Below are 14,043 nucleotides of genomic sequence, written 5' to 3'. Positions count from 1 at the left end.
CTCTACATCTCGTCCTTCTTTTTCTTTTTTTTTAGGGGGGGACGAAGGGGGGTCTTGTTTGCTCTAGCCGCGTTTTCTCGCGCATCTTTCGCGATCGCACATCACCATTTGCACGTTTCCTATACCTTCCGTTCCTACACCACACCATCACGTCTAAATCACACCACCACACAGTTCTCGGCAGCGGAAAGGATAGTCGTGTGCGTCCTGTGTGCTCTCTCTTTGCCTCTATTTGTCTCTTAGTACTTTGCCCCTTATTAATCGAGCATAACGTCGTACCACCGTCACCCGACAAGCCGTGCCCAAATTTATGTTTACGTGTGTGTGTGTGTGTGTGTGTGTGTGTATGTTATTTCTCAAAAATCACCTATAAGTTATACGCTTACGCGGATGCTGCACTACTGCCGTTGCCGCTTGCGCTTTATTGCGCGACGCAACGATTGCTATGAGGAAAATGTGCCTCCTAATGTACATCACACGCAACCATTGTCACCGTATCTCTCGTTTTCTTCCCTTTCTTTCTTTTGAGTTTTGTTTTCTAGCACGTGAGATTCTCGAATTGTCGATCTCTCCGTGAAATCGGCCATATGATCTCGTCATCAATCGATCTGATTCTTGATCCTCTTATCGTGATCTGTCACTCAACTATCTCTAAAGTCAAAGTCATTGTCAACCGCGTCGTCGATGTCAACGTCATCATCGTCACTCAACCTCTTTTACTTTCGCAGCATTTCATCAAATCGTCATCAAAATTGTTGTCGTAATTGCTAACGTCATCGTCGCGGTTATCCTTCCTCCATTTTCATTTCGATCATTGTCTCACTCTCGAGCAAGCCGTCAATCTTGCCATTCTGTAGACTTTGATGTCCATTATCGTCATGATCGATATTCTTTTCACCTTCAACCTCATCAGTATTAATATGATGATCACCATCGTCGCAATAACGTTTTATCCCTCATTATTATTAGTCTGGTCATTATCATTTATAATGCTGTATAATAAACGATTTATAACTACCGTTATGATGAATACCGTCATCGTCCTTGTCTTTGTCATCAATATTCTCTTCAGCATTATCATCCCTGTTCCGATACCCGTTGCGTTTTTATAAACGCATTTGCATTTTTGCCACAGACAATTTTTAATTAATTTAATTACATGGACATTTTTTGCGAAAGATATTCCATCAAAACACTATGTAACAAAAACCTTTTTCGTATGTAAATTATATTGAAATTTGTATATGTAAATTTTATCATCAATGTATTTTAATAAACAGTAAATAATATAATTATGCTTGGTGTAATTAATCACAAAATTATCAAACTGAAATCTTTTAGAAATGTGCCGAATTATCAGAACACCATCGATCGAATACGATGACAATGGTAACAGTCGCGGTAATCAGTTTTGGGAGGCCCGTTCAACCTTGATATTCGTGCAGCATCTCTCAAATTCTGCGACGTTTACTTCTTTCGTACGCAATTAGGATAACGCAGTGCAAGCAGTTCCAAAGTTCCAGCGAACGATCGTGAGCGATGAAGTTAGTGGTTCATGATCACCAGACATATCCATGTCGATGCGTATTATTTACAGCAAAATAGAGTGTAGTTCTTATATCTATATGTATGTGTGTATATATATATGTGTGTGTGTATATGTGTATATATATATATATATATATATATATATATTTATATGTACATGTACGCGTGTGAATATGCATGGGAGGGTATGGAAGAAGTGTATGCGAGCTGTGTACACAAATGCGGTATCTGTTTCTAATGAGGAGATGATGCGATGAAGCGTAATGTTTTCTATATTCCGTCGATGATTAATGGCATTTTCGTAGTCTTCCAACGAAAGAGCTACTAGCAGACTTCCTCTCTCTCCTCGCGCGCGATACTCAGGCCGCAAGATATAGTGCTCGCTCATTAGAAAACAACATCGTTCTTTCGATTAACTCCTTTATTCTCCGTCGTGTCAAGTCGACGATTCGTATACCACTGCGATACGCCGCGTTAACAGTAGATACGGAGCTCTCTTACATGTAATTACAATTTTACGAGTACAGGAACAATGCGATCTGTCTACCTCGAAACGGACACGGCTGCACGCTCGTATCACGCGGATCATCGCGAAACATAATATTCTGTAATCTTCTTGCACGTATCAAACTAACTGTATGTACATAATCTCGGTAAAATATTTATTACGAGGTACAACGTCGAATAACGAGTCCGATTAGTAAATAATCTGCTCTATTAAATGGCTAACTGTAACTTTAACGGCGACTTTACGTGAAATATTCACCGTCGCGAGGAACATTCTGAGATACGAGCAAAACAGCGCAAACTCTTTCCCCGATAATGCATAATTTGCGATTATTCCACGGCGGACGTTCTACATCACGTTAGACAAATGTCATTGACTAGTAATACTATTACGTGTTTCGGGCACGAGTATATTAAACGTATGAAAAAAGTCCTGAAAATGAATAAAATTCAAGAATTGGGAGTAAGTAATTTTGGCAAATCTAATCTTGGATGCGAATGCGAATCTAAATGCGAAATGGTACAACCGATGACACAATTGTGACATTTTCGTGATCACGAATAAAAAGTATCGCTAAAAGCATGGCGATGATTCTCGCGTGCCTAAATTCCAAATTTGAAACTCCACAAAATGACGCAACAACTGTACAATAACTATGCAGGTTTAATGTCATTTTCGTGTAGAACCCTGCGTTTATAGGCAAGCAAAAGTAGCACCGATTATTTCTTTGGTCGCAACTGAGGTAATTCGCCGGAGAACTAAACGACTAGCTAAATCCCACTCTAATACTGTCGAGATATTAGTTAAAGTAGCATCAACAGTAGAATATAACGACTCGTATCGATAGAATGCATTTACACGAAACAGGCGTGTTCGCAATAGGTACATTCGATATATTCGAATCGTCCTCTTCTCGCAGTAAATCTCCGAGGATCTCGGTCATACGCGCACTCTGCATTCTTCACTTTGTCCTTTTGACGACACAATGCAGACGCATGTCCTAGATCGGCACCGCCGATCAATAAGAGACTTAGCACTTAGCCTCGAGCTCTTTACGGTCCTTTCTAGCGTGGTACTGGCTCTTGTGACTAACCAGGCTGTTCTTGGATTTGTAGCTTCTGCCGCATTGATCACAGGATAAAGACTGCGGCACGTAAAAATGCGTGTCGGCCAAGTGCCTCTGCAAGGACCAGGCGCGCGAGAAGGTCTTCTGGCAAAAGTTGCAGTAAGTGCGATTCGAGAATTTATGATCTTGTTCGCTGTACGCGTGCGACGTGGTATCCTGCTGTTGCTGTTGCTGCTGCTGCTTCGATTGCGAGGAACCGTTTCGCGATCGCAGCCATCGCAGCTCCGTGAAAGACGCCATCGCGTCATTAGCCGAGTATCTTCGGGATGTTTGTTGCTGTTGCTTTTGTTGTTGATGGCTGTCATAGCGATCCTCGCGCATCGAATCGAGATCCGCGTGCCCCTCAATCGCGTCATTCGACAGGAAGCAGGACTCGAGCTCGTCCATCTTTGGCGAGACAGGCTCTGATTTCAGCACAATCTCCATTTGATCGTTAATGTTGTCTAAGAGATCGATTATCGGCAGGTCTTGGTGCTGCGGCTGCACCATCGCTTTGCCACATCGATTTGGACTTGTACTTTGGTTCGATTGCTGTATTTGTCGTTGGTACTCGATGTTGATAGCGGACTGCCAACCCCCGTCCTCCTCGGCGACCTCCTGGTCTGCAACCAAAGAGGAGGGGGCTGAGTCCAACCGGATTCACGCGACATCATTTAGTACCATAACGCGCAACTTTCAGAACGAAAGCGGACATTTATTTTTTCTCTTTCTCTCTCTCTCTTTTTCTCTCATACGCGCACATACATACATACATACACAGATACACTCTCCCGTTCGCTCATTCTCTCTCTCTTTTTCTCCTCCTTTCTTTCTCTCTTTCTCTCTCTCTCTCTCTCTCTCTCTCTCTCTCTCTCTCTCTCTCTCTCTCTCTCTCTAGCTCTCGGTAAAAGTAGATCCCGGACTTTTGTTAAAATGAGCAATATATCTGGCGATATATTCTTAACACAAGGTCGAACAACAGATAGAAACGTTTCATAGCATCGCGAGATCGATAAGCTGTAACTGATTTGGGGAAGGTTCGAGTCAGGTTTCTCTCTATTTCCAAAAGAGTTCATAGTACAGACTATAACATTTATATAGCATGTGTGAAACATCTGCTGTAGGGAACGCACGATTCGATAGAATTGTCGAAAATCTATGTATGAAAATCGATAACTTGGACAGCTCTTAATAGCTCAGTCATGAATTTGAAACGCTAGACCAGCAAAACTTACTGCAGGAATTCAGCGATTTAGAGATCAGTCCGACGCAATATTGACGCAATACTGGTACCAGATATCGACTCGACTGGTCTGGCTGATCGCTGAGCGCTGATCGGCCATCCAGTCCGCCGAGAGCCGATGCATCGGTACCCTTGGTACCCCGGGTAATATCCATTGTTCATCAAGAGAGACGTCGATAGGACACTAACGATCATCAACAGAAACCCGGCAGAGTTTGCGACGCTTCTTTGCGGGATTTTACCCAGCCGGTTACCCGTAGCAACGCGCTACCCCACGTCGGTTCTCCGCTCTCCACTTTGCCCTTCCTCTTCGTGTTTCGCGCCCCTCGTGATCCTGGCGTGGAGCGCGCGCGCGTGCTCACCTCCCGTGCCCCCGCATTCACCCCGAAGCGCTCCCCCTCGCGATACAACCGAGAAGAAGATATATACGTAGGATGTGTATTATTCTTAATAACCCCTGTATACCGTTACGTTGTATTATGACTGATGTTGACTCTGAGCGCGGAGAGAACCGCCACGATCGATAGGTTGCTCCGTTTCAGGTAGAACGAGTCCGGGACGCGGGGCGCCGCGACGGAAATTCAGTGTGTTTAAGAATTTTAAATTAACTTCGCGCGTTCCTCCTCGCGTGCACCCGGCGGTCGAGTGTTCCTGACTGTTGCATTAACAGCCCGAATGGAATCGGACGCGGCATAATCGGTACAGTCAGTCTAAATTTATAGCCCAAGATTTCTGAGTGAGAATTTAGGTCCAATGTTTCACGCGCGACAGGGGACCTCTTTTCCAAGTTCCACAGAAGCAGCTCGTATCCATGTTTTGAGGTACGACGCGCGTAAAGCGTCCGGAAAAAAAAGAGAAAGATCGTAAAACCGCAAGCAACTCGTTCTCGCGCGCTCCTCACAATCCCCATATCTCCAGCAACGGGGAGGGCGAGCGTGCCGCAATAGATGAGCATTATGCCGATAGACGAGCAACCCTATGTACGCCTGGCTAAGAAATGGGAGAGGATGCTTGGCCGGAGAGAGAATATGTGTGTGCAAAGACACAAACGCGCATTCCCTCGGCCGAAACCCGTTCGGACAACGGAGAGGACATGTTTTATGGTGCGCAAGAGACATCTCACAAAGCGACTTGAAGTTTTCTCATGTAGATCGTGCATCGCTATTCTTAGCGAGGAGCACTCGTTCGCTTCTCTAACAGCGCAAATACAGCTCGCGATATAAGCCAGTTGTACTTCTCGCTCTCTTCGTCCCACTTGCTAATCTCCGCAGATTATGCGAGAGACGAGACTTCGAGAAATGTTCAAGTGATTTAAGGTGCATTCGGTTACATAAGCGCCTCATTAAGTTCTATCGTCTTTCGGTAATAACATGCGTGATTATTCAACCAACACGCATGCATAAGGTCAATCGGGATAATAACAATGCTGGAATATTTTCTTAATGATAAACTCGGCGGTATAAAATCGTTAAAGGTGATGACATTTTTTATTTAGTTCATGTTACGAAAGAAAAATTGCAACTGCTTATTATTGCATCAGTGCAAAATGCTGCGTCTCGTCCGTCCCATAATGCCACGATTGGATGATGATTTTATATCGCAGGATGTAAATTCTACATGTAAAAACACAGTTTTGTACAATTAAAAACACTTGTCTCGCATGCACACGGAAGTGCGGGAATTGAAATCGGCAATTAGCTCGCGCAAACGTGAACATACAATTTCGTTCTTCTCTATTCTCTCTCTCTCTCCCTCTCGATCGTTTCAGTGATTTATTTTCGACTAGGTGCACGTTATTAGTTTATTAAGGCCATCATAATCCGCGACAGTTACTGTGTAAACAGATTGCACATCGCGCTTGTATATCCATTTCCAATGTACATTCTAAAAATCGCAGATAAAGGAACACGCGTAAATAGATAATCGCAGATAGCATCAAGGAAAGTCTACTCGTAATCGCACGATCGATATTGTAACTGTTTTTTTTTGCGTTCGTAATATCTGCACTGTGCCCAGGAATCTTAACGTAGCATCACATCACTCATATCGGGCTCGTTGCAATCGATTGCGGCGCCTCCTAGATCTATCCACGCGATTTCCCATGAACGAGGAAAAGCCTTGGGAGATTCCGACAAGAGATCGCGAGTCACGTTGGTGAAATGATACAGCACAAAAGTGCAATCGTTCTGCCCCCCCCCCCGTTCCCCACCTCATTCTTTGTTCCCTACCGTATCCGTCTACTGCCGTCGCTCTAACTGCTCGTCTCTCGAATTCACTTGTCCCTCCCACCACCCTCCTCGCCCGTCCGCCGCCCCTGCACCTCCGCTCACCGGTACCCACACTGTTGCGCAGTTTTCGAGGTCACCTCAAGTTCATCGATAATAGCGCAGGCAAAAACAAGCAGCTAGACCTGGGCGTCCCCGATAAGTACGTACTACAGATAAAAAATTCCGTCGGATTTGGTTTGGAGCGAACTTTCGTTTGGCCTTGGCGGGCGCCGCGCGTCCATCCGAGAATACGTACCGTTAATACCAACAGGGGTTCCCTAACCGTAGTTCGCGCGCGCGCGCGCGCGCGATACATCCTATTGGTCACGTGGGTTTAAAGATTCGCGATAATGCACTAATGAAGAAAAAATGGCCAATTTTGACCGACTCGTTCTCTTCGTTATCACATTTTCTCAAGATCCCAGCGAAGCATGCTCTGAGAAGGATACAATGTCGGAGATCCAAAAACTTCACATTTGACATTTTGGAGTTTAGAAGAACATAAATTAAAATAAAGTTGTACGAAGAAACGACAATGGAAGAGAAGTATTTTTCTGTGCAACCTTAATTGAAAGTATCGCATTGACTGATGTGCGCCGATAATGTAAACATCGATCAACAGTTTTATTCATGCATGAACTGTGAGCAATAATACAAGCATAAATTTTTAAATCATCTGAAGCAGGTTGCATAGAATTATCTGCTATCAATCTCGGTGTACATTGTGCGCCAAAAATACAGCACAATTTACCAGGCACTTCCGGCATGGCGTCAAGAAATTATCGGTTGTCTTTTCTCACGGGACACATGACACGTGACCCACGTGACATGTTTTACGCACGGCAGGATCAATGAACGAGGAAATTTATGGGCTTGTATGCAAAAAATGAGAGCCACTGCATCAACACGATCATAGCTAGCGAGGCAGTAACCGCGCAATGGAGGATGACGGGATGGTTAAAGGGGGGAAGATAGTATGAAGAGGGGCGAGGCATATAGAGAAAGAGAGGAGAGACGCTCCTGGTATATCGTGTAAACAGACCTAACACGAGAGAACCCATGTCACTCCGCAGGGAGAAGCTGACAAAATTTCGCTGCCATTTATTCGCAATGTCGATAGATGGCGGCGCGTCGAGGTCCGCGCTGCTCCGCGATTTTCAAGCGTTACGCAATCAAAATTCCTGTGGATCGGCAACGAGTTTAAAAAACCGAGCATCGAAACTCGCATCGCGTCAGCGTAGGAAACGATGTTTGAAAAGAAGGGCAGAGGGGGCAGAAATAAAAGAGGCGTCGGTGAATCGAGTTTAACGAAATATTATTTGCATGTGGCCTTCCTGGAAACGAAGCTAATGGCGGTCAAAGTTTTACTAAGCAGATTTCAAATTCGATCAATCGCCGAGACACTTTGCGCGCCGCTGGCACAAATAACATTGCAATTTTCAGCTCGCGAAACTTTAAATAAAGAAAATATGTCATAGCAACCGAAAAAAGAAGACTGATTCACTTTGTTGATCCCAACTGTTCGTTACACCTCGAAATTAGAATCGAAAAGAGCAAACCGCGTCCGAGGTGTGAGAGCATTTCAAAAATCGCCAGCAAGGAGCATCGACTATCCGCAGAAAGAAGCCGCGTAAAAATACCGCGCACTCCCCAGCTCCCACCCCCTCACCTCCGCGGCCCACCTTTTTCTTTCTTTCTCTCTATGCGGTGTTAAAAAGCGATAGAACAAATATTTGGTTAGTACCCGCGATGCATCGCGGGACTTTGCCACGCCTCCTGATACACAAGCGCAGAAAGCAGATAAACTGCGCACGAATTCAACTTCGCAATCGATATTTTTGTGCCGCGCTAAGCTCCACGACAGATTACCACCTATCTACGCCTCTGCGAAAAAAAGGCACCGCACCGCCGAAAAGAAGAAGGAAAATAATCGGAGCGCCGCACGGAACTCGGCGTGCAGCTGGCCCGGTGTGCGACGTCACTTGAAACGCATTTTCGAGAAATAAATCGAGTACCCGCGGCCGAGAATACGCGGCCCCGACAGAAAACCGGGCAAAAGAATGTGTACTCCCGAGACTTTTACAGCTGACTTTTTGCTCGCGTTTCTTGGGCGGTGCGCTATTTTCGAAGTTAATATGTTTCGCGTCTTGTTGTATAAACGCATCCGCGCTGAACTCTTGTAAATTGTAAACTCGCCGTCCAGCAGCAAGATATGATAGCTCACTGTCGATACATGAAAATGTCTGTTATCTGGCAATCTGCTTGAGGAGACTAAACGATGAACTTACTACTATTCTTGTTTATCTCATTACAACTCGCGGATTATGCATTGCCATAGTCTCGTGCCCCAGTAAGTACATGAGTACAGAGATTAGATTATGAAAGAGTAAAATTGTCCAGAGGAATACGTCCATAAAATTTAATTTCAAGAATCTCGTTTTATTGTAAAGTTCGCGACTAATATTAGCCGCGCGATAGCAGCGAGACAAAGAGAACTTTCAGCCTCGACTCAAAACCGATCTTGCGGTTGCGTTGGGAATTACGTCGGAAATAGTCGCGCGATCAAACGTGCGTCTAATCAGCGGCACGAAAAGACTATCATATTTCTGAGAAGAACTAGCTCGACCTGAAAAATATTATATTACTAGACTCAGTCCTCTCGGATACATCCTCTCATCAATAACTGAACGTGACGGGTCGAAAACTAAGAGCAGCATTTAGCGGCGAATTTCGGACGAAGGCATCAATAAGTATAAGAGATCGAGTCTCCACCATAAATCGCATTCAACTTCTGAAACGACGACAAGACCACGTCATTATTATCTGCTTCATTCATTGTTGAGACTCGTTCGGGCTTAGCGCTTTACCTAGCAGTATCATCATCGAAAAGAATAGCCTTATAATACGTGAACCTTTTTTTAAATAATTCACATGGCACGACAGGCCATCAGACACCTCGCTAAACTCCCTCGGCGGAGTCGAGAGTAATTGCGACGTGATCGCAGTTGATCAACGACGAAGAATGGGATTAGCAGACGCGAAGTTCCGCGCTGTCGCGGAGCGATATACAATTTATCGTCTACGTGTATACGGCTTATAAATACCCGGCGCAAGCTCTTCAGACGGTCTTTACGCGCCTCCCGCGCCGGGGAGGTTGTTAATATTCCTAAGAGCCCCCTAAGAGCCTAAGAAACATTCCTGGACCGTCGTGGAGGAGATGCGCCCGACGAGACGTCTCTCAGCCAGATCGATCTCGAGCGCAAGGCTATTCTCTTCCGACGAGATATTGCATAAATTCGACAGGCCGGCGCGCGTCGTGTCGCAAGACGCTTCTGAGAAAAAGAGAAAAAAAGAAAGAAACAGAGACGGAAAAGGGATTATATCATCCTCGCGGCGATTGACGACATGACGACGGGCGACACCATGGTTGCCGCCGTCGCACATAAAACACAAACCGCCGCCCGACACGGTACTATAACTTAATGTATCTAATGATTCGTGGAGAGTGAGTAGCAGGAGCGAACGTGAGTGGCGTACCAAGGTCGTCGTATTTTTAGTTAGGCCAATGTTTAGTTGGCCACGTTCGCGCTCGCCGGAGATAGAGAGACCTTGAATTTCGCGGATAACATCTGCAGCCTTATCGACACTCTCTGTCTCTCCCTCACCCCCCTCCCCCCCCCCCACCCTCTGCACCGGTCCCGCGATAAACTTTTTCAGTACTAACCTAGTATAAAGCCAGTCGTTCAAATATTAATCGACAATGCGGGACCGCACCTGAATTTGCACAAGCGAACGGCCGATCGACCAATCGACTGATTGCGGCGCATTCAAACTCCCTCTCCCTCTTCCTAACTATGTTCACCCCAAGGATACTAGCAAAACCACGAAAAAAAATTGCAAAACACGTTAGACTGTCATCGGTTTCCGGCGCGGCGTTCGATGGCGATGACTGCCGACGATGATGCGATCGACTCAGCAGACGTTCACGGCGAAGGCGTGAAAACGCGCACGCACATAGTGTGTGGTGTGCGCGCGCGCGTGATATTCTTCTCGAGAGGAGTTCTCGGCGCACGGATGTGTGTGCGCGCGCGCGCACGCACGCGGTGACCGCCGAAATCCGCTTGCGGAAGGTCGCGTACGCCCAAGTACGCCATTCCTCGTTCCCGTAATTATTCTGCGATTATCTCTGGCAGGGAGAACGATTCCATATCACCTCAGGGCCACGCGTAACGTCACCGTCACCTCGCCGTCACGTCGGCGCTTAACGTCGAACGTTCTTAAATGCGGCCGGCCTCAAATGAGCTTCGTTACAGTCGTCTGATGGTGCAGAATCGTACGGCAACGTACACGTTGAACGCAGTTTGACGAGGCGGCAGACGTGACGGTGACGTTGCGTTGTGTGCTGTAGCAGCAGCAGCAGCACACATCGGTGCCTTTGAGCGATGTAATCGCACCGTTACGTCGATGTAAATAACCCAGCAGCGCGTCTCAGCATCAAGTACGATGCAACGATTCTCGATGCAACTCGCGACATCGATACTCACGCGAGTCTCTCGGTTACAGTCAAAAAATTCCAGGGTAAAACTGCAATGTTCCAGTGTGCTTTTGCACACTTCGCTTGACCAATTGTTGTATTAATAACCCCCCCCCCCATATTATTCATGAGTGCAAATGTGCACGCAAATTGTAGGAAAAAAGAAAGTGACCTATCACATCCTCTTTTGCGACCCTACGCGCGTGAAAGAGAGGTCCGCGAGGTTCCAGCGACAAGCGGAACTTCAGCCGCCTGATCGAGCGCGATCGTGCAGCGCGTTTTCCTTCTTCTTGCTCTCTCTTTTCATCGTGCACCTGCAACGTGACGAACATCGCGCCGCCGTTGTATCGGCGATATCGCACCGCCGCGGATATTGATTCTATTGCAAAACACGTTAACACACGCGGGGGAGGGCAACACACCGATACGCAAACCCAACGTTCAGTCGAGCGATCCAAGCACGGCAACGATCGATTATCGAGAAATCGGCACACTTACATTAACGACACTCAAAGCAACGGCGTTGATCGTTAAAACCCGATCGAGGAACCGGAAAACGTGATACGCATATATACATATACACAACATCGACGGCTTATCGCCGCGCGTCGTTAGCCCCTTGCGAGCACCCTCGATGCACCCCCTTGCGTAGACGCATCGGGAGATGCGTCGGCGAGAGGAGGGTAACGATCCCGCGGCGCGCCGAATATTGCACAGCGATGCCAAACTGGTGTACTCAATTTCACTTCTTTGCGCCAATCGCGCGATTCTGTTGATCGTCGAGTCGATATTAATAACGGTGGTTCGATGTTCGAGCGAATGTATCTGCTGCGGCCAGCGTGCATTTTTCGCGCGAGTCGATAAAATTGTCGTTAACCAAAAGGCGCTGCTCTGCCGACGTAACTGCGCTTCGTTCTCTCAACGAGCTCGATCGCGAAAAATGGATTGCACGCGTGTACAAGGTGTCCCGGAAAGAAATCGCGGAATACATTGTTGTTGCTTCATACACGTGTGCACGTGCAAAACTCTTGCTCGCGACCCTCGGATTCTTCATTTCAATGGAAATTAAAATTTCTTTTTGAAATAAAATCGTCGCGCGCTTTGTAACGTATCATATGTTACTCGCGAATACGTTTATAACTTTATCTCGGAGGTAATAAGAGTTTTCTGTAATGAGGAAAATCTGGTATGCGGAGTACGTGTGTTGTCCACGAAGTTATAATTAAAAATTAGCTTCTCGCAATGTTCCGTAATGGCAATAATAGCAATGTGAAATTATATTTTAATAGTAACATAGCACCAACGTGCTAATGCACACTGATTAAGGAAGTATTTCTGATGCAACCAGCTCTGCTTAAATATTAATATTTAAATCATCATAACTTTGACTCTACGTTTGTTGCAAAAATTGTATCCAAAATTACTTGACATATTTTCCCACATTCTAACACATTTCATCTGGGACACCTTATATGTATGTAACCGTGCATCTCTCTTTTTCGACAAATATATAAAAAGATAAATCGAAAGTGTGCATTTTTACACATCGTATAAAAAGCAATACACATGTGGATCTTTTTGTGTGTCGAAGTATTATATCTCCGAGGCGCGTATATTTAGCGTATCGAACGCAATATATCGATGCATAACAGACGCGTAACGTAATAAAATACACTTGCGAAACATACCGGTGTGAATTTATCTCTCGTATAGAATCTAGATAAAATGTGTAATTGATTCGATCGCACGTATTTGCGTATTTGATCGTAGCGCGATGGAGCTCGACGTGTTAACGAGAGCATGAGTTACGGTCGGCGAGCGTGGGCATGACGAATTTTGTAAGAACGCGAAGATACACAGACAGTGTCCCGAAAATTACGCCTTTTCGAGCTCGAGAATGTAAAATTACGTTTGCGAGCTCGACTGTGTCCCGTTCGAGATTCGTGGAGTCACATGTGCGTGCTCCGCGCAAGTACATGATTTTTATGATATGCAAAATGTAGGCGAATCGTAAATGGTGCCGTATAGTAATGATGATATCGAGAGATGATTTTGGAACGCATGCCAATTAGAAAAGTCTGAATAATCTTCCAAAGCAGATAGTAGTGCTCTTTCACCGCAACCAGTAAATATTCTCATTCTCGTAATTTGTGATTTGGTTAGTTTGATATAACTGCACAAGTCCTTAGTTACTTTTATTAGAGCGAACCGTTAATCGCGTACGATTGAGGTCTGTCGCGATGTATCGACTGTCAGTGGAAGAATAATAAAGTAGCGCAGAAGTGCCCTTAAAAAAATCAAAAGAACGCACATTCAACGCGATTTCTACGGTCACGTGATAACAAAGTGCTACATACACAGCCGGGAGCGTGATACCGATTATATATATATATATATATATATATATATATATATATATATGTATGTATGTATAATATATTTATGCCTCGATTCTTCTCGCAAGCAATTCTAATGATTTCACAAGGGCAGAGAGCTAAAAAACGAGAGTCAAGTTCCTTACCTTGCGAAGTACCCGCTAGGTCCGGTGTTGGTAAGCCGTGGCCCAACCCTGGAAATTTCACTATCGTCACACGTAGCAACGGCAGTGTCGCTCGCGCGCGGAAACTCAACAACGGCCTGTACGCAATTTCGCAATTAAAGAAAAATAAAGTCAGTGCTGACGGAGGCAGTGCGAATGCAACAGAAATCCGCGTTACCGTCGCGAATACCGATGCGAGACCGTGACTCCAACTGTACAAATGACACGTACCATAAACGGTGCTCAAACCAAGAATAATAATCGCCAGTGGAAAGTATTTGCTCTTTTTTTATAATAAC

General features: G+C 45.4%; 1 protein-coding gene across 13 annotated transcripts in view; it reads right to left on the bottom strand.

The window, feature by feature from the left end:
* Positions 1–14,043, bottom strand: part of LOC105280321 (broad-complex core protein) — a 68,170-nt gene that overhangs the window by 31,507 nt on the left and 22,620 nt on the right. For 7 of the 13 annotated variants that reach the window (XM_011340780.3, XM_011340781.3, XM_011340775.3 and 4 more), the window contains 2 exons: positions 13,727–13,786; positions 319–3,784 (listed from right to left, as the gene is read on the bottom strand). In XM_011340780.3, the coding sequence (XP_011339082.1) occupies positions 3,087–3,784; positions 13,727–13,786 (758 nt within the window). In that variant the 3' untranslated portion in view covers positions 319–3,086. Of the gene's footprint in view, positions 1–318; positions 3,785–13,726; positions 13,787–14,043 lie in introns of those variants that run through there. The other 6 variants (XM_011340786.3, XM_011340792.3, XM_011340788.3 and 3 more) reach the window with 3 other exon arrangements.

This window comes from Ooceraea biroi, chromosome 1 (genome assembly GCF_003672135.1).
Source record: "Ooceraea biroi isolate clonal line C1 chromosome 1, Obir_v5.4, whole genome shotgun sequence".
In the NCBI taxonomy this organism is placed as follows: Eukaryota; Metazoa; Arthropoda; class Insecta; order Hymenoptera; family Formicidae; genus Ooceraea; species Ooceraea biroi.
Note: the sequence above shows the minus strand (reverse complement) of the source record. Positions and strands in the feature narration are given on the sequence as shown.